Raw genomic sequence first — 21,386 nt, 5'->3', positions numbered from 1 at the left:
TGTTCCAGACACAACAGTATTGGTGAAATCCTGTAATGGTCATCATTTCTTTCCAGAATTCAGCGAGCAAAATATTTTGGCAGTATCTCTCAATTAAATCTTCATGGAGTCTGCCTTTGCTGGCTGTATGAATGTACAGCATGTACAAAATGAGGCATGTAAGGCAGTTGGGTTAAAGGCAGCTGCTAGGCAAACAAAAAATCTAACAAAAACAAAAAACAATGAGTTGTCTAGTCACAGTCTCGTCTGCATGCTTAGGCCTTCCTGACACCCACATCGGAAGCCTGTCAGAGGCTGCTGGGGCTTAACTCCTAGGGTGTGTGTGTCGCCACCCTGAGTCAAGGAAGCCCTGATCCTGTTAGCAGTGAGGTCATGCTCGGTCGAACAGGCGTGACATCCTGACAACTCAACACAGCCGAGCCAGGGGAGAGAGGAATCGCAGTCTCAGCAGAACGAAAATACACAAACCAGGAAGCCCAGATGTGCTAAGCAGTACCAACCAAAACCAATTTCTGCTGATATAAAACTGACATACTGACTGACATACAATCTGACTGACGAACCAGTGTTTTGTAGTTGTCCATGACCATGAAATGCACTTTTGTACGTCGCTTTGGATAAATTGGATAAAAGCGTCTGCCAAATAAATGTAATGTAATGTAACATACTGTATGTACTGACTGAGGTCGCTGTCACTAGGCCCTTTGCATGTCTGGTACTGTCAGTGCTCACACAGGCCAGGGTACAGTTAGGTTCCTGCTTTTTACACAAACTTGAAAAACTCACTACTCTCAGAAAAAGGACAAACTTTTCCCTCAAAACTCTGAGGTAAGTGGTAGGCTAAGAATTCTGGTAAAAATGGCATAAGGCATAAGGCTGAGGTGGGATAATAAAGTCAGCTGATTTTATTCCAACATCATGCTGGGGGGGGGGAGCGGTCTCTTTCTCTGATTGTCTCGCCATGCACAGGTGAGTTTGGGGGGAAGGGGGTGGAGCAGTGAGTAGGCACCTCTTCGGAGGCAAAGGGACAGGGGCGACTGATATGATCTGACGAGATATAGGGGCCCCTGCATGTCCCCCTCTCAATACCGCATGATCAAATGCAGCAGCAGCCAACGGCAGCCGTGCATGGCATTAAAATATGCGCCAGATAGGCTTGGCTCCCTCCTTCTCCTGCTGGTTCAACAGGAAGGACAGCCAGACGGAACTCCCTCAAGGCCAAGATCACATCGTAGAAAAAAAAAACTCATATCTGGGCGCAAATAAAGCAGCAATGCAGAGACGCATTAAAGGGGCAGCTCAGCCAAAACGATTATTTCATATGCTGTTTCTCACCTGCATAACTGCTATTCTTTCTCTCCTGTCAGTAATCAGCTCCAGTGCCCAGAATCAATGATCTATCAAAAGGCGCTTCAATGCCACTTTCTGCGGTTCCCATCCTTACAGTGAGTGAGAGTGAGTCAGGGCATGTAAAGCCTCAAGGTCCGCATTGAGGCAATAGTCAATGTCACGACCCCAATGCGAACTGTGACCTCTTTGCTCTGCCTATTTAATGACAGGTACATGGTATGATTCGGCTCAGTATGATTCAAGCCTGCAGGTGGTGCTTTGAAACTAGGAGGCCTGTTTGACTGCATTTTCTGGGTCGACTTGCTTCTCAGAAACAGGGGTGGGTCCTTAATCCACTTAAAAATACGGTTATGTTGCTTTGGCACTGGGCCAACCTAGAGAGAGACTGAGAGAATGATTTTCCCCCTTTTTCCCCAGCTATGTACACTCCTCCTTCAAACTGATTTTTTAATTGTTGTATGTCAACCATTTAACAGTCACTATTGTCCTTATGAGGCAGTAATGAGTCCAAGCTCTAGCTCACTATCACCATGAGGATGCTCGGCCCGACAGCTCTGAATAACAATAATAATATTTACAACAGGGAGTTAAGAAATTAATGATCACGTGTTATCTTAGCTTTCACCATGGTGCTATGCCATTATATCAGATAAACAGTGCAGGTATACAGAGGGAGAACAACGGGGGGTGGCAGGTGTAGCATTCAGAAAACAACATTTAGTGGATCAGTAGCACTGTGCTACACACCAAGGTCTGGGGTACCCCACTTTAGCATCAGCCACAGGACACAAAGAGGCCCTGTGCGGTCTCACTGCCTATAATAAAACTGCTCCTATTTGCTGCTATCAGGGTCCTGAATTTGCCTCTGATCATTACACACTACAGTTGGGTGCTGTGCCTTTAACAAGAATGAAACGTCACTGAATGAGAAAGCAAAAACAAAGATGGAAAAGATCCAGCAAGAGATGAAGAAAGATTGAGACAAGAAAAAAGGAGATTCAAAGGAAGAAAATGAACACAAAACAGAGAAGAGCAAAGATGGAAATAATAAATGAAAGGCAGAAAGAGAAATGGATGTGGGATGCCACGTGTAGCATGAGCACATGGGTTTTGGTTTCTTTGCACAGTGTGGGGTGGTGCAGTGATTTCTGGCCCCAGGGCAAGATTCCCGCTGGTGTTCGCGGGGCTGTGAACTCGTCTGCATGAGCTCACTGCCCAGGGGACGTCTCCTGAAGGCACAGCGGAGGGGAGAGGAACAGAGCTGTGAGGAGACAGGGGAGGAGACCTAGTACCCGCTCCCCCCCACCCCACTGCAGCATTGTGGGCTGAATTACACTGTGCTAATAGGGACTAAGCTTCTTATCATGGAGAAAAGGGAGAGAAACTTCCACCACAAAACCAGCACAAATAGAGCTAAGCTGCCCTTTTCCTCCCATTGACCTACTACACAGTGCTCGGCTCCAAGCATGGATGAAAGTGTCTCCTGTCCATAGCTGCAAACCTAAAGCTAGGACCAACTTTAGAAAGACCATAGAAGGTATTCTGCTCAACAGGAACAATTTATAGATACTAATACAAACCACTGTAAACACAACATAAAATTTTCCACAGAAACAGGAAAAAGTAGTCATGGAATGGTGGTGTATGGAATGGTGGTGTATGAAATGGCGGTTCATTAGTCTTCCACACTATAAACTGTACCATGTAGAAGTCTGTTTCTAACCTGTCAGGATGAGGAAGAAGAGACAGTGTTGTTGAAAACTTTGGTTTAGAAAGATATTCTCTGTAGTGGGATCCCTTACATCTGCTGTACAATGACCTCACTGCAAATACCTTTTTCTACTCTACTGTAAATTCCAGCTAGGACCAATTTAAGCTTGTTTGAGGACAAACTACCTTGACAAGAAATTTTGAAATAAATATGGAGGTGTAGATGCATTGACTCTTATTGAGATGTAATATATTTGTTGAATGAACTTGAACTTGACCTCAACTGCAGCTGTTCCACCTACAGTAGCTAACTGGTCACCAGCTGCCAGGTATTGTCGTAAACCCAGCTCTACCTGATTACTGGCTTCCAACTGTAGCAGGCCACGAGCTACAAATTACCAGCCACCAGCTTAGCCAGCTATCAGCTGTTTTCCAAGCCTAGCTCAAGCTGCCCATCAGCTACTAACATCGAGCTACCATGTTTCATAATTCTAGCTTTAGCTGGTCACCAGATACCAACTACCAGCTACCATGGTTCATAAACCTAGCTCAAGCTGGTCACCAGCTACCTATTATCAGCTATCATATTTCACAAACCTAGCTCTAGCTGGTCATGCTGATTACTGGTTACCAGCCACCAGCATAAGGTATTCCTTTCCAGCAGGGTACCACACAGGCCTTCAGTCTGGATGTGTTTTGGACCAGAGAATAATTAGCCGATATGTATCCATGTAGCAGGGAGTAAGAGTTGTAGTTCTTTACTATTAGTAGTAGTCCTTTGCTTTGCAGCTAGCATTATAAGGGCATATCAAGTTATTTACTGCTAATATGAAAATTAATTTGATACCTGTCTTGCTTTACTTTTCAAAAGGCAGTGGCCGTTGTTTATAAACACAACCAAGCATTGGTTGTGTCTACCTTTCTCAATGGGCATTGACTGTTCTTGGTATCTATAGTCATTAATTTGAATTCGACACTGGATACTGAGAACAGTAAACTGTCCCTTCAAAAAGGAAGACTATGGAGCCAGAGAGACATTAATCCCATAGTGCATTGTTCCATTGTATTTATAAACCTCAGCCTTTTTAATTAAAATAACAAAAAAGTAAGCAATTTTGAAACAGGAGCCAAAAGAGACACAAGGGCCTACTTTGGTGACAACAGAAGAGTAAACATGCCTGGGTGCTAGTGGAATTGATCTCTTTTTGCCTCTGTAATAAACTAAAAAAGTAAACTGATTTATAAACTTGGTTTGGTAAAATTACTAATCATAAAGCAATATTTTAGGCTTTATCAGGCAAAGATGAAAATACAAAAACAGCACACTTCCTCTCATTCACAGCATATCATGACAACACCATGAAGTTTTCATGGGTGAAGGTGTGAAACTAACCGGATGACAGTCGCTGTTTACTCAGGTTGCACTGTTTCTCCGCACAGGAGTGTATTCAAAAGGGACAAGCTGGCCTGAGAGAGGCAGAAGTTCACAGTGCACTGTCTCCTCCTCTTTGCTACTCACTATTCTTCCCTCTATCTCTCTCTTTCACCCATCTTCTGCCTATCAAGTCATTTCAAATCAATGTTTTATTGCCAAGAAACACATTTTGTAAATATTTAGAGGCTCAGTAGTGAGGCTGCTCAGCTGTTGAGCTACTGGATGCAGAGATATGGGCATGGATTCAATAAACAACCACCCTTAAAATTCATACAATTGTAATAAAAACTGTAATTTGTTCACAGACACAACGAGTCATCAGCATTAACTTGCTGAACTGTTTAAATTGGACAAAATTTAAAACTTTAATTTATACATTGATATAAAGTTAAATACAAAATCCTGGACATGGTGTAATGTAGTGTGTCCTGCACTTGCTTTCGCATTCAAATGTCTGTGTGTCACAGGGATTTACAGCAACAATGTTGTGGTATGCAATGTAAAAACTGTGATGCAATTATTTTTGTATATTGCCAGAAATAAGCATTTATTATTGCAAAGAACTCTAATTCATTTTTTACTCTTGTTCTTTGTCTATCTCTTGCTTAATCCCCCTCCCTTTCTCATTCAGTTAGTTTCATAAACATAAAAATGTCTACTAAAATATACTTCTTCCAATGTAGTGTTCAAATTAATATTGTTCTTCTGATCAGCAATTAGCTGGTTATATCTACTCATGTCATGTGTATGTGAAGTGTGAGTATGTCTGTGTGTGGGGGGGGGGGGGGGGGGGGGGGGGGAGGGGGGGCTGCACTGTTTCTCCTATAGAAATGCAGCAATAGCATGAAGAATATGATCCAGCTGCCAGGCACTTTATCATGTTCCTGTGCCGTGGCCTCATGGTTATAAACCAAGGGCAAAGAGTGACATGCCACCCCAACAGTAATCTCTGCACGTGCACAAGATACATATACACACATAAAACCATGACATGTACACAGACAAAAGACGCATGTCCATTGTGCACGTGCACACGCACACACACACACACCCAGCACAGTGACAGGTCTGGATTGAGGTCTTTCAGAGAGCAAGCGTCACTCCATTAAATCCAGATACGGGCCCAGTGAGTCAGCCAGCTGCTCTCATAGCAGTGCGCTAAGAACCCTCTTAAAAGGCTAACCTTTCACCATGCCGCTCAGCCAAGTTCATCTGTTATCCTACCCACAGACTCCGACCAAACAAAACAAAGCTTTTCAGAGATAAAGATTCAGCCTTATGCCCCTGCCTAGGCAGCCTGCAGCCAAAAATGCAACCAGATTCACACTGGCAAGCTGCCCAAACCTTGATACGTTATCTCGGGATTAACAGAGTACTAATTGGCTGGCTCACTTTGTTCAAATTCACAGTGGGATAACTCTCTGTTTTTTGAATCAGATAACCTAATTAGCCAAATTCTCCAGCGTAACTCGGTTTAGCAAAGCTGTTTACCTCTGCACCAACCAAAATATCTTTCAAAAACAGCCAATAAAGCAAGTCAGAACTGTACATATAAATGGAATTCAATGGCAATTTTCAGCAACAGGAACTCGTCACATTGTGATACATCTGCTAAGAAACTGTAAGTAAAACACAGAACACACCTAAATTAATGACACATTTTACCTGATGAGCATAATTAAACACCAAGCAATAATGACTGAAGTATATGGTTTATTGGTTCCTTTTTTTCTTTGATCCTGCATGGTTTTATTTTAATGAATGAATAATGGTAATGTAATATTGTTAATTGTTCATACATCATCATATAAGGGTAATTTATCTGATTTACTGATTTGGCCAATACAGTTGATTCAATAGAAATAAGCTCTCCCCTGTCAGTGGCTCATTTTCCTTTCAGTGTGTTTTCCCAAGATGAAAGGGACTCTGTGCTTGGGTGAGTCTTTTTAGTTAGTATCATTATCCCTTCAATCAGTTTCCCATGTTTTATACACTGCAAAGCCACCTTTAAGTATAAAAGACAGTAACACTGGCGTCATTATTAATATTATTAATTTGCAATGACAATATTATTGTTATTATATTATTATAAGAACTCCGGGTGCTGTTGCCATCACCCATAAAACAGTAGATTTTTTGTGTTAAGGGCTGAGGCATACTGCAAAATGTTTTGTAAAAGATAAACAAAACATAATTTACACATTCAGAGGCAATAACAACTCGGTATCATGCCCTTTACTTAATATAATACTAAACTTAAGAGTTGGCCTGCTACTTCATTAACAGGATTTATCTGTTAGCCTATGGCTCCACAAAACAAAAAGATGGAATTGTTAAATCCAGTTCCCCAACTGGCAATCAAACCTAAACTCTTGGAGTTGCAATTGCAAAGACCCGTATCCAATATGTTACACAGTCTTGCTCAGTCTGTCCGACCAAACATTTTTCCTGGATTTTTCCCACCCATTCTATGCCTGTTAACACACTTTGTCCTCCTTCTTTTATCTGTGATAAGTATTTGCTTAACCTAACAAATTGTTTCCTTTAGCAGTGAACCGTTGTGTTTACCCAGTACCCAGCAGGGACAGTGAGTGGTCATGCTGCGTCGCTGTGAGGTAAACGTGACCGTAGGGTCAACCGGCGTGTGACTCCACCATTGAGTCACGCCCAGCCTTTATATCACTTTATCAATTCTACAGCAACAGTGCTCCAATGTTCCACCCAGCACACAGAAGACTGCTTTAAATCCTTTAACAGTTCTGCAGTTTGAGGGTCTTTGTATGTCTGTCTGTGTCAGTTTGTTTGTCAGTCTGTGTTGATTTCTCCTTGCATCTATCTGTATATCTATCAACTATCTATTTATAGATCAGTCTCTCTATTTATCACCCTGTCTGCCTTACATTCTATGTTTTCCTGTCTTTCAGACAATTTGTTTTTGTTGATCTATGTACCCTGTGTGCTTGTCAGTCTCCATCTTTCCCTGTCTGTAACATTCTTAATCAGCCTGTTCACCTGTTTCTACTTGTCTCTCTCCACCCATCAGTGTCAGTCCTCATCCGTACGTCTAGGGAGGGAACCACAATGGGCAAACTGAGCTGGCAATCCAGATGATCAGCCTGTGCCATGGCATCCTCTTCCGTAAACGCAAGCGCCTAATATTCCTCAGCCTTGCATTTACCACACCACACTCTACAGCCACACGTCCATCTGGAACATCTACGTTACATTATCCTTAGGCCCATCAGCCAATAAAACCTGCAATGAACATGCAATAATAATTTAATACAAAAGGCCACCTTGCAGACAAATACACAAACTTACTGTAACAACAGCTAGATGTACAAAAAGATCTCGAGATAGAAAGAATATACAGATTACATAAATAATAAAAACACGTGAAAGTCGTTAAGATCCACATAAACAAAGCCAGATTTTCCTACCTAGAGGCACCAGAATCTTGGCCAAAGCTCTGCTCTCCACCATAATCACCTCTTTACATCACTGGCAAAGGCTCCTATGTCTAAAGAAGATAAACTCCTAGCCATTATCTGCTTAGTTTTGCTGCTTTTTAAACTGTATTTATTAGTTTGGGACAATGGTCGTCGCAGGACAAGAGAGGAACGTTCTATTAGGGAATTCAAGTGATGACTCGTCATAGGCTGTTATTCTGGCACCACAATAAAAGCTTTTCCCAGTCTCTCATTTTAAGACTGTTAATCTTCAAATGAAGATGTCTGAGATTGATTTTCCAAATAATATTTGTAACGAGATTTTTCTTTGTAACTGCAGCCTGTTGTTGTTATTCAATGACTACTTCCTTGGGCTTTACCATGTAATTGCTGTTTTATCTGTATTTGTTTAATAACCCAGTACATACAAACTATTAATTGTATTGTTGCATTTTATTTTACAGAACCTGCAAGAAAATCTCTGAAATAGATCTGAATAGTTTTTGTTGTTGTTATTATCATTTTCCTCCTGCTTTGATTGCAGCCCCGCATTTCTCCTGGAGTGGAGCCTGCCAGCAGTGTTTACATTCCAGCACTGCTCGTGCATTAGTTCTCGCTCGCGCTCTTTCTCTCTGTAGCCGTTCGATTGAGCACAAACACGACGCAGCTTTTCTGAGAAAGTTAGTCTTTTATCTATCAAGTTTTCTGAAGGACACTTCAAAGGGAGAGATGAGGACAAGGAAGATGCCTTTACAGTAACTCACATCAAGTCGTGACTAGAATCTGTCAGCAGTCCAAAAACATTACTCCGTCAAATATGTGTGCGTATGTTGTATCCGACAGCAAGTGATTCATTTTCCCTTTCTATAAGTTACACATATTTCTATTATTCATAATCCAACGAATGAAAAACCTGCGCAACAAGATCTTTTATCTGGGTACATATCCCATCTTAAGCATAAATGTTCAAACAACTTTAAAAGGCAAATATTGGCTGCACTAAGAGAAGCCAAACCCCTGAGTGTGTGTGTATAAAATATTGAGCATTTATCTGCCTTATAAGGGCAATATACCTGGTTTGTGCGTGGTGCATCAAAATAAATATTTACCCTGGAGTACACACTGAAAATATTCTTGGCTCTATCTTGAAAACTTTTCTTTTGAATTCACAATTATAGTAGTAATCAAAAATGAAACTATAAAAGTCAACAATGAATTTAGACATAACTTAACATGCAAAGCAGTGACCATAGATTTAATTGGATAAAGTGTATTTTATGAGGAAATCATAGTTCTCTTCCTCTCCCAGCTGTGCAGTAGAAGACACTACTACCACACTGACTCCAGACCAGTGCAAGAGAGGAGGGATAGTGTCCTCTCTCAGATGTGCATAGCAGAAGATACTGCTACCACACCGACTCCAGCTCAGTGCAGTAGAGGAGGGAGAGTGTAAACTCTCAGCTGTGAATAGCAGCAGACACTGATATCACACTAACTACAGATCAGTGTAGAAGGGTGGAAAAACATCAGAAAACCTCCAGAAAATGCAGAGTGGGGGTTGCTGGGTACCTCAGTTGGTAAGTGAGAACCAGGGCCTCGGATCGAATCCTACCCATGCCAGTGCCAACAGTGGCCGGCAGCCCCACAGAAACAGTGCACCAATTGGCATAATGTCGCCCAAGGGATATACAGGAGGGATTCAGCCAGCAGGGATAGCAGTGTTCTTCGCTTCAGCCACCCCTGTTGGTCATCCAGGCACCCATGGCTTGCTCTCTGCATACGCATATGATCGGTTCTCCTCTGCCCCCACTCTGTGTGAGCGTGGCTTGTGGCTGCAGTGTGAAAAGAAGCATCTGGCTGGCACCACGTATTCAAGAGAATCACAGCGAGTTGTCTTCCCTCTCCTCAGCCAGCAGCAGGGGCCATATATGAGCATGTTTGCACATAGTTCAGGAACTGGACATTCCAAATTTGGGTGGAGTTGGAGATGCTCGGTTTCAAAGAAATGCAGAGTGACTGGAATTTTTCAGGTTTTAAAAATGAGCTAATTACATTTCAGTAATAGAATGCAGCTGCTGCCTAGAGCTGCTATGCTGTGCCACCCATGCATTCAGTGCCAAACTGCCACTACGCACCCGCCCAGACTTGGCTTACAGTGTGGAATCAGGCCTGTGTGCCTGGGCCGTGCCCTCGCCCAGCACGACCGATGTCTGTCAGGGCCCTGCTGTCTGTGTGTAAGCTGGGCCCCATGGTTCACACAGGACACAGCTGTCATTACTGACATGTCTTACTGTACATTCACTAGGGGGAATGTGGATTCTGCTCATACAGTATTGAAGCTCTCGTCCACAGCACATAAAACAGCTTGCAATGAATATTGTAAACATACATCCAGAAAACAAATGTATACACACAAACGGACACCCAAATAATGAAAACATACACAAGTACACATATAAAAGCACACAAACACATTTACCCCTGTGACATAAGAATGCAATTTTATGTCACAGGGGTAAATGTGTTTGTGTGCAAACAATTAGTGCAATTCAATTCAAATGGCCAGCACACCACGTCACTTCAACAGTCACCTTCACTAAGCAGCATATCTGCACGTGTCAGCGAGATGCTGGCCATGCACTCACTGAACAGCCTACAGCAAGGTTAAAATCCCTACAGGATTTGAACCTGCAAGTTTCTAGTTACAAACGCAATTTCTTGTGTACGATTTCCCACATGGTCACCCCAAGGCCTCAATGCCCTGGTAGCATGGCAGGTGTTGGCAAACGAGGATACAACATGGAGGGGGGCATGGCTGGTCGGTCAGCAGCAGCTCTTTCAGCTGCTAGACAGCCGCTCCTGCCCAGCTACCCCCCCCCCCCCCAAGCTTGGTAGGGGGTGGGGAAGCTAATCTCTACATTCCAGATTGTTGCAATTTATTGCAGAGGGGTTTGCCCTGATTCTTGCGCAACAGGAGTTCAGTCATGAGGAAGAGGATTTCCAGTTTCATCACTGACCGCAAAGACGGCATTCCCGGGTTACACTCAGAGCTGGTTCCTCTGCTTATCCTACGATAACACCTACCCCCTTCACTGTGTTTTTCTGCCACCGGACTGGAACTGGCAAGACCCCATCAGAGACTGGGCCATTTATACTGTATAGGGTGCATGGGGCACACAGAAATGCCAACGGGAACAACTCAAATCAAACACACCTCAGGTCAATGTGTTATTTCATAATCATATCATGGCATTCCATGAAAGATTACATCACAGATTCCCGATAAACTGGGCACATGGGTTAGCTCTATGTTCTCTACATTGAAAGTTCTGTCTCTGCCACTGCTGAAATTGACACATTCCAATTAGTCTGGCTTCTGGGAGTTTCTGATGCTATCAGTTCATGAATATTCATGTGGTTCTCCACAAAAGTGGCAAAGGATGGGCACACCTCTTCATAAATATTCATAAATGCACTAAAGCACTAAAAATTTGTGCTACTAGAAACCTCCCATAGTAAGACAGTAGAAAGAGGGGGTTCTGGGTGGCTCATCTTGTTAAGGCAATGTTATAGTGCTTGGATGGGCCCTGCAGTCTGGTATCAAATCCGGCCTGTGGCAGGGCCAACTGCAGCTGGCAGCCCCACAGGATGAAGCATAATTGCCTCTACTGTCGCCCAGGGATGGGCGGGTTTCAGTTGGGATGACATCACCTCACCACAGACCAGCAACCCCTGCTGCTTGATCGGGCACCAGCAAGTCCATCTGTTGAGCTGCACATGGAGTGTCTTCTTCCAATTCATGTCTGTACAGCCCCACTTGTGAAGTACAGCGTGATAAATGAAAAGAACTTGGCATCGCAAGCTTCCGAGATGAGCACGTACGTGCTTGTCTGCGCTCTCCCAAATAGATAATAGAGGTTTCAGCAATAAGTGTTGATACATACAAAAACTGGCCACTCCACATTAGGGAAAAAGAGAGGGAGAAGCATTAAAAATAGAAAGTACAGAGAACATACACAATGCAGGAGCTAACCGTCAGGTTACCAGAGAGTACCTGTGGTTACATCATATGCAGACTTGAGATGCATTTAAAAAATTTTGTCATTTGTATATTCTACAGCTCCAACGACAATTATCATTTGAAGTTTCCCATCATATCACTTTCTCTCCCCAAGCACTGATTGAAACTTTACACTGTGTGAACAATGACTCACTCACTGAACCTTCCCTCACAATTTCAGGCTGGAAATAAAACAACACATTTTACTCAGGGTTGCCAGGCTCTATGTATGCATATATATGAAGATGAAATTAAATGGAATATTTCATAATTTTATATTAAATAAAAAAACATTTGGGTACTGCTCCTAGTAATAAATTCTCACACTTGAGTATTTAAAAAAATTGGACTTGCCTTTACTTATTACGATTATTAGCTGAAATAACAAGGCAAAATAATAAACACAGACAGCTGATGTGGATGCTAAGGAAACAAATTATTTTGTGTAGTGCTGCAAGCTCATGTCCTCAAATGACAGAGCATTAAGTAGGATCACTGTACTTATCCTGAGAAGACAAAACAAACCAGTTCAGCTTCAGCTAACCTTCGTTTCCCACCAAAGATGCTGCCATGGCTAAAGGTGGACTACAGCCCCTGTCCTGAAATTAAGATGAATCTTTACAAAGAGGATTTTGGTCTTACAAACAAATTTTATTCTTCATTTTATATGAACCCAAAAGATTCAAATCGTTATACAGTGAAGGATTCATTAATCAGTGATAGTTGTAAAGGGACTGAACTGTTCTAATGCTCAGTGTTGATTAACTGTGCTCTCTCTCTCTCTCTCTCACACACACACACACACACACACACACACATTTCCTGCTGCCACACATATGATGCTACTATTTTACGTGTACTTTGCATTTCCTCCACACTCCACTTATCTATAGACTTTTAAAGGCTCCCATTGTGCTTTGGTTCTGTAAACTGCAAACCGCATTTTCTTGGAAGCAAGTGTGCAGGTTCTTGGTTTCGTTCATTGAAAATCTCACTCTCCTCATTAAGCCCCCCCAAAAGGGTTTACACGTTGCTCCCAAGCGTCATAGCAACGGCACAAGCGCTTGCCAACATTGGTCAAGCACGACGGAGCTTGGCGAGAAAAGGTACAAGAAATTGGGTGGGGGGGGCGGGGCTGTGGACTTCGACCCCGCACCGCTCCGTCCGGAAAGAGCCTCCCCTCCCTTCTAATCAGGCGCCACCGACATCATATATGAAGGGAAAGCTCTGGAACACTTTTCTCGCGGTTACTGAATAATGAGAGACAAGTGTGAAAATGCCTCTGTACCTTTAGGCAACTGACGCCGGTGACAAGCAGCATGTCAGAGCCAAAACATAAAATTAGCGTGTTTGCCCACAAACCAGCGGACCACGGGCACTCGCTCACTCTACCCCAGAACCTCAGTCTTGCCGTGTGAGCCAAACGTCCCTAACAGAGTCCAAAGCAGCGCACACACCGCACGCGCCAGAACCAAGGCAAAAGAAAAGCAGACGATAAAAGTTACTGCCAGTTGACTTCAGGTTGAAACGAGGAAGTCGCAGGCATAAAAACACCCGCATACACAGAAAAAAACTCTGCAGTCAGACAATAAATAAAACTTTCCTAGCACTCTCTGGCTCTCCTAACAAGTTCGGGAGCAATAACATGAGAACGAGGGTTTAAGACAGCTAACCACCTCCCACCCCCCTTCCTGGGAAGATGCAGCCCTTACCTTGAAGAAACTTCTGAGGAAGTAAATCACGCTGAGCATTTTGAGAGCGGTGCAGAGTCCCCCTTCTCTCTGCCCTCTGATACGGGACCCTGCTTCCCTCTCTGCTCCGCTCCTGCCTTTGCACGCTCGCTTGTTGCTATTTTGGACGATCCTAGTGGCGGGTGGCTGGGGTGTGGGGGGGGAGCGCAGCCAGAGGCTTACGCTGAGGAGTTGCATAACAATGAGGGCTTAACTGCGCAGCGTAGCTGCTTGGCTGCGCAAACAGGTCGGTCTGGGCAGGCTTTCTCCAAGCCCTTGCTCGCTAGCTGTTTAACTATTCACCACCTCTCCTCTCCACTCAAACCACCATAACATGCTAATTGCACTGGTTTTGAGAAAAGCAGGGGGGTGGGCAAGAAGGGAATAAGGAGGTGAAAGAATAAGCAGGGTGGTGGAGTATGGATGAGGTCATTTTAAATCCAGAGAGGTTTGGAGAGTGAAAGAGACAGTGTTTTGATGAATTCCAAAGTGGTTCGTGAGAGACTGTCAAATAGAGGTCCCTTTTACATCCTCACCCCACCCAGCCATCATTTTACTGAGATTCAGTTCCTCCTCAGTCACACAGTTATCTCATAAACACTCTTCATGTTGGTGGTGATGCCACCAATCACATCTGGAGATTGGAGTGGTTTCATTTTCCCCCAAATAGACAAATCCCCCAAATCTGTCCTTAAGCTGACTTACAAGTAAACACAATTGTTACATCTTTTCTCTTCACACTTATTTTGGCAAGTTAGTTTCAGTGATTGCTTAACTTCACAAACTGTGTTTAAAGAACAAATTATTGCTTTTGATTGTTAGTCAACATTAAGGAATGTTGAGTGAATCCCTGCCAGTGTTTTTCTAATAGGTGTCTACCTGAAACAAGCTAACCTGAGGTCAGCGACGCAGTGATGAGATTTGCTGATCTGAGCCACATAAGATACGCAAACATTACTCAACGTACATGGAACAAACTTACACAAGACTCATCAGCAGGGTTAAATAATAGCCTGTTCTCTCTCTCTATCCTATCGTTCTTTGCTTTCCTTCTTTCTATTTCCCTTCGTCTCTCCTGAGGAATCAGTCTGTTGTGTCACAGGGTTTTCAACCAAGTGTGAATGCCTAAATAGAAGAAATAAAAAGAGTGGCTTTAGAAATCCACTGCAGCTCCCAGCAGTACTGACAGGCAAGAGGGTGAACCCCACACATGGTCAGGAGAGAGACAGCACAAACATTTCTTGTACAAAGGGCCTGGCATGTGGGAATTAAAAGGCTGCGTATTCTTAACACTGAAAGTTCCGTCTCTGCATCTGTTCAGGTTGAACATTACAGTTGGCTCTGGTTCTGGTTGGTAACAGGAATTACTATACTGCTAGAGACGTTTGGAAGACAATAAGGCAAATACTTATAAAATAGTAAAGGGATATAACTGTTCAAAAATCCCACGCTGTAGAACTGAAAAAATCATGTTATACTTTTATTATTATTATTATTATTATTGTGGGTTGGTGTGTAATTAAAAGTATGTTCTCAGTGTTTTCAGTCTTGTTTGGAGGAACGCTGACAGTACTGCTACAGGATGCCCCCTGCTGTCTCCCAATGGTAATGTGAAAACTAGAATACACAGGGGGCTCAAAAACCCCATCCAAACACCATACATTTCTCCAACACCATACATTTCAAATGAAATTTTTTTATTGGGTTCTGAAGCTTATATATTTTTTTACACCATCTGTAGCATCTCGATTGCAGTACATGAACCAGCTTATTCTCTGGATGGGGAACCACTGCAGCAGAGGAGGAAAACTAATTTTCACCAGCCTGTTAATGACTTGTTTAAACAATGTTCCATTGTTTTCCGATCCTCAGCACATAACCATACATCAAAAATGAAATTTAACTTCATGAAGCGATAAATATTTTTGTAACAATGATTGTTTTACTGAGTTTTTGTTGGATCTACCATGTACTGGTAATGCCCTGGTAATTGTTTAAAGAAAACCTGGGTTCACACCCAAGTCATGGATGTAATACTGTTTACGGAAGAAAAAAGAAAGCAAATTTAGAACCACAGATGTGACAAATCCTTGTCAGAGGTAAGAGACCAGAGGCTCGATGGTTCACAGCTGAAAATTCAAACGAATCACGGAAGTGATTTTAGGGCATGAGTCCAGGGCATGGCAGGATGTTGTGTTCCTTGCTGTGACTTTGAGAAGACACACCTACTGCCGGAAGCGCTGGCACTGACAGTGCTCAGCCACAACCCCACTTTCAAAAACCCCACGTGTCGGGTGGCGGGCGTGTCTGCAGGTTTTAAGCCAATATGACAACGATGTCTGTTACACTTATACAGACATCTGACATCATCATCAGGAAAGCAGATCTGAATGGCAGGGCCAAATCTTAATCGAAGGCACAGTGCTGCCAGCTTATAGAAAGGTGAGAATTCAATGAGGAAAAGAATATACCTCCCCTCTTCTTTTCTTAAAACGTCAGAAGGGAGAAAGGGCAGAAAAATCTGAAGGCAGAGCAGCAGGTGATTCTAAAGTGGCAGAGTAAGCACCATGGACTCATCGGCCCTTGTAATTTGAGAGCTGGGCATTCATTCAAAATCTGTTCCTCTATTGAACAGAGCAGTCCCACCCCAGTCCGCCTCACAAGAACCAATTATGCACAATTAAACTACTGCTCGGCCAATCACCATGTGACCCACAGTTCCCAGGCTTTTCCAAATCACAAATGTATAACACAAGATAACTTGGCTTATATTTTTTCTTTTTTAAAGGGCAAATCACTGTGATTGGGCCCCTAAAGCAGTTTTCTAAGGCTCATCTTTGAAAAATATTTAATTTTCATCGTGCACATTGATATTTGAAACATGGAAAACACTTCATAAATAAAACATATTCTTATTATTTAAAATAGGGCCACAGTTAGGTAATGATTTTTTTTGTGGCTAGCTCACAATATGCAAGTCAGAAAATGATAACTTTAGCAAATTTTGGCACAGAAGCTTGGTTGCAGCTACAGTGCATATTATTGCATTGTGCCACTGAGGCTGGAGGAATCCACAGAGTCCTACATATTTTTGAGTTTTTACCCCTGCTTTTATATCCATGAGCAAGGTCAATAGTTTATGCTGAATGACTTCAGCAAAGACCCAGCTGAAATAAAGCCTTGACCTTCACACATAATGTGTAGGTTGTGTAGTTGTGAACACTTTAAGTGAATAGACTGAACAAGGCACCATATAAATAATAAAACAATGTCAAATAACCTGTCAGTGTGCGTGTGCCGTGTGAAAAGTTGGATTGGTTCATTTGAGAACCTCCTGATGTGGAGTTTTGGAAAGCAACTTGCACTTTGCTGCTCTTGTGGCTTCATTTTGTGAGGAGAAAAGATGGACGAATTAGAAAGAATAACCAAACTGTGCCCAGGCCAGGGGTGGAATGTGATATGAGTATCCAAGATGAAAGAACGTGGTACCAGATGCTTCATATTTGCAGCATCAATCTGTCAGTGCTGGTAAAATTGGCAAACCCACTGCACCTCTGGACTCGCATGTACCTCTGAGAGAGCTGAACCGAAAAACCCCTGGACTTCAGGAATCCACAGCACTTTGAACTATTCACTTAAAAGAAGTACTTTAACTTTAAATGACTTCTAATGTGTAACGTAAAGGAACATGTATAACATGTAAACCTAATTTTAATTCAGGACAGACATTAAATATTTCAAAAGAGCACCGTAAAAATAGTTTATTATGGCTCCTGAATGGCTCAGTTGGGAAAGGGACTCAACATAAGTGTATCACCAATTTCCATCAAGGCCAAATCACTGACTGACTCTGGCCAACAGCAAGACACACTTGGCTCTGTCCAGCTAGGGGTAGGCCAAATTATTTATATTCAAGCTTCATCTAGTCCACCCAATAACACGTCAGGCGCCCACACAGGCAACCCGTTTTTATCAATAAGAGAGACGTCTCTGGTCTGTGCCAACTCTTCTGTAGTACTATGTGGCCTGTAGTGTCTAAAAGAGTCATTGGCTCTCCATCACATGCATTGGTGGAGTCCAGACACTTCAGCTGCAGTGTGCCACATGCACTGAGAGACCTCAGTACCATTGCCAGGTACAATTTTGAAAGGAAAAAAAGGAGGATTCATGCTAAAAAAGAATTTAAAAACTGTATGATTGGATGCATCAAGAACACAAGGGTCCTTTTGATGTTTATTTGTAAATTGTGCATGCAACTGAAAACTTTCCTTGGGTTTTGTTTTCTTACAGAATCCCCCTTGTGGTTCAGATTTTCATTGTATTTTAATTATCTGAAAACCTCATAAGGATCAGATCCTCCTCTGTCATAGTCTACACACATACACACACATTCACGCACACAAAAATCACCCCCCACTGCCCAGAACAACAGGCTATTCACTGTCCCGACAATGGCCATGGAGATAACATCCTTCCTGTTCCCAAGGAGACAATAATGACTTCTTGGTTATTATCCAAGCCCAGCGGTGAACTGCAGCCAATCAGCACAATCTGGCACCAAATGTGGACTCCAACAATTCCTCAAGCAGGGAGAGTCCCCCAACCTTTTTTTCCCGTTCAGTCAACCTTGCAGTGAGACAGGCCTCTTTCTCATGATGCACTGACAGTCCCTGTTTTGTGAATTTAATATGAATCATTGGGATGTGGTATTTAGACTCCCTATATCAAAATGCGAAAGGCAAAGTGACAGTTGCACTCTTGGCCTGGTCTGACTAAGTGCTCCCCGGGTGATCTGTGCCAGTGGTGGCCGTATGCTTGTGTCACTATGCATTGTGTTGGCAGTGACAAAGAGATATGATCTGCTCATAGTCAGCCTGAGCTCTGCTGTTACACTGTCAGAAAGACAAAAGGGAGAAATATCTACGATCTGAGCAAACAGTGAAATTACTGTAATTAAAAAACCCCCAATCTCACTGCCCCAGGCTAAAGCCAGACTGAAGTCACTAGCATGCCTCACTCAATCTGACAGATCTCACGCACGCATGCACACACACACATGCATGCACGCACACACACGCACGCACGCACACACGCACACACACACACGCACACACACACATGCTCGCACACACATGCTCGCACGCATGCACACACACACGCACGCACGCACGCATACACGCACCCACACACACACACTCGCACACACATGCTCGCACGCATGCACACACACACGCACACACAATCATTTAATCACAAACCACCTACTAACCCACAGTCTCTTGCACACACTCTCATTTTTCAAATGTCCACACACAAACTTCAGGGCATCATACAGATACTGTACTCATACACTGATCTGTAATTACCATGGATGACCTATAACATTAACTTGACTCATTACATTAGCCAATCCACATATTTCACAGACCACTGAATTTCACCACAATCTGACATGTATGACACACTAAAACATGACCACAGGGTACAGGGTTAAGAGGCCGGAGCCAGCTGAGACAAAGGTCAAAGGTACTTGGAACATCATGGTGGATATGATGACTCTAACCCCAAATTCACCCATCCCCCAGTTTATTTTGCACAGAGACTTTCAAAGTTTAAAAGTCAAAATGAATTTGTTTGACTTCACCCTGACCCCGAGGCAACGTAGAATTTGGGGGGGAAATATTAGCTGATACATCAGCTTCTGACAACTTTTGAGAACCACAGCATACAATAGATTCAATAAATACCACAAAAAAAATCACAGCTCACTGTGAGAAATCACAATTCACCACGAGATATATCTCAATGCACTGAGAATCGTTTTAATATGCCCTTAAAATAACTACGAACATCAACACACTTCCGTGACACAACAGAAGGGTGGAGTCAAACATAAACATACAGCACCAATAAAACAGGATGAATCAAATGTAATAATGCACTCGCAGACTTTTGGCAATACTGAAAAAATAGATCAACATAGACCCTGTCATTATAGCCTTTATGACCTACCTCCTACAAGGCATTGTTTTTTATTTGACGATAAACCTGTTGGCACAATTGCATAGTGTGTTTTGCCTCAAGGTGTGCATGCAGGATGTCCAACAAAGCACGTTCCCTGGAATGTACCCCCTCAAATAATCAAAATGAGCAGTGCATTGTCAAGAAAGCTGATGCTTATTTCATAAATAAAGGAAGAGAGTGGTTACTTTGAACAAACGACCCTCATACCCAACTAACCACCATGGATTGTCAAAACAAAACCTTCCTGACAAATGGCTGTTTCACAGGTGACCCGAGGTCGGTCTGAGATTGCCTTGGCAAAATGATGTCATTGCTGACACTGACACTGAATCTGCTGAGAATGATTCTTACATATGGTTGTACCTGGTTTTGGCAAAGGATAGAAGAATGATAGCTTCTGGGTAAGGTGCCAGGTGTGCAACTTCCGAATTTACCTGGAACGTCAAAGAAAAGCTGCCAACACACCAGCTGAATTAATTTAAATGTACATTTCACTTCATTTAGATGCAGACAATAATTATGATTGTCTCGCCTCTGTACACCTGCAGTTACTGGGAACAGGCAGTGGTGGGGCAGGACAGGTTGTCATGTATAGCACAATAAGGCAAACTTGTTTTTTTTAGGACCAACTAAATTGCAATGGAACAATGCATTCACTGTTAATCCGTGTGAGAGACACACACTTTGTTACTTGAGAAGCATTACATGAAATAATTTAAACCAACTGGAAATGATCTCAATGGTTTAGGGTTCTCTAGGGAGAGGGAGTGACTGCATTATTTTCAGATTCAAAGATATTCTCTCATTAAAAGCTGTCAAACTCTATGTTTTTTAGTGCTGGGCAGGTAAAGGCTTCTTAGGATCGAGCTCTCTAAATTTCATAGAGCATGAGAAATTTCTGGAATACAACGCAACATTGGTGATTCATTGGATCATTTAACTATGTACGATGCTCAGAGTAGACAACTTGAAAGTCAAATTATTTTTAAAAATACTTCCAAAAATACTTCTGCTTCCAAATACTAGATGCTCTTCTTTGTTCTCTGATTTTAAGATTTAGAAGAGCACAGACAATTCAGTAAGAGTGCTATCCTCCAAATAATGCGTTATCAAACCACTGCTTCTTTTCACAGCCCACAGTCATGAGTCAAAAGAAAAACGTCATGTGCAGCTTGAGCAAGATGGTGGTGGGTGCTTGAGTGACCAGCTGGGATAATTTGTCATATGGCCAAATACAGTCACCTTGGCCAATTAATTCCATCCCCAGGCAATATTATCACAGTGTAAGCACATCATTACATTGTGTATTGTGTATCATTGCACATACATGTTTCATGTGCTTTTCATGTTTTGAGGAAGCAACTTTTTTTCTTCACACAAAATGGATACTCTCTTATCAGACCAAACTCCAAATGTAACACAACTGGTTTGGTGGTAGATGGCTGGGTGAATGTTATCTGTGAGGAGAGCAAAGCAATCAGTGCTTAATGATGAGAGGGCACGAGTTGAGGGAGGACTGCTCACCATTAAAACAAGGGCTTGTCAGAGGTCTGTGCAGCAAAACAAAAACGTTTCTTCCACTTGTGAGAAATATTGGCATACCTGCACTTCAACAGCTGACATTAACA

General features: G+C 42.6%; 1 protein-coding gene across 3 annotated transcripts in view; it reads right to left on the bottom strand.

The window, feature by feature from the left end:
• The window catches only part of LOC118230332, a 47,432-nt gene that overhangs the window by 6,299 nt on the left and 19,747 nt on the right, over nt 1-21,386 (bottom strand). Inside the window, exon 1 of one of the 3 annotated variants that reach the window (XM_035423228.1) lies at nt 13,717-13,912. The exons of the other annotated variants lie outside the window; for them this stretch is intronic. Coding sequence (XP_035279119.1) covers nt 13,717-13,755 — 39 coding nt within the window. The 5' untranslated portion in view covers nt 13,756-13,912. Of the gene's footprint in view, nt 1-13,716; nt 13,913-21,386 lie in introns of those variants that run through there. 3 annotated transcript variants of the gene reach the window in all.

Source organism: Anguilla anguilla, chromosome 6 (genome assembly GCF_013347855.1).
Source record: "Anguilla anguilla isolate fAngAng1 chromosome 6, fAngAng1.pri, whole genome shotgun sequence".
Classification (NCBI taxonomy): domain Eukaryota; kingdom Metazoa; phylum Chordata; class Actinopteri; order Anguilliformes; family Anguillidae; genus Anguilla; species Anguilla anguilla.
Note: the sequence above shows the minus strand (reverse complement) of the source record. Positions and strands in the feature narration are given on the sequence as shown.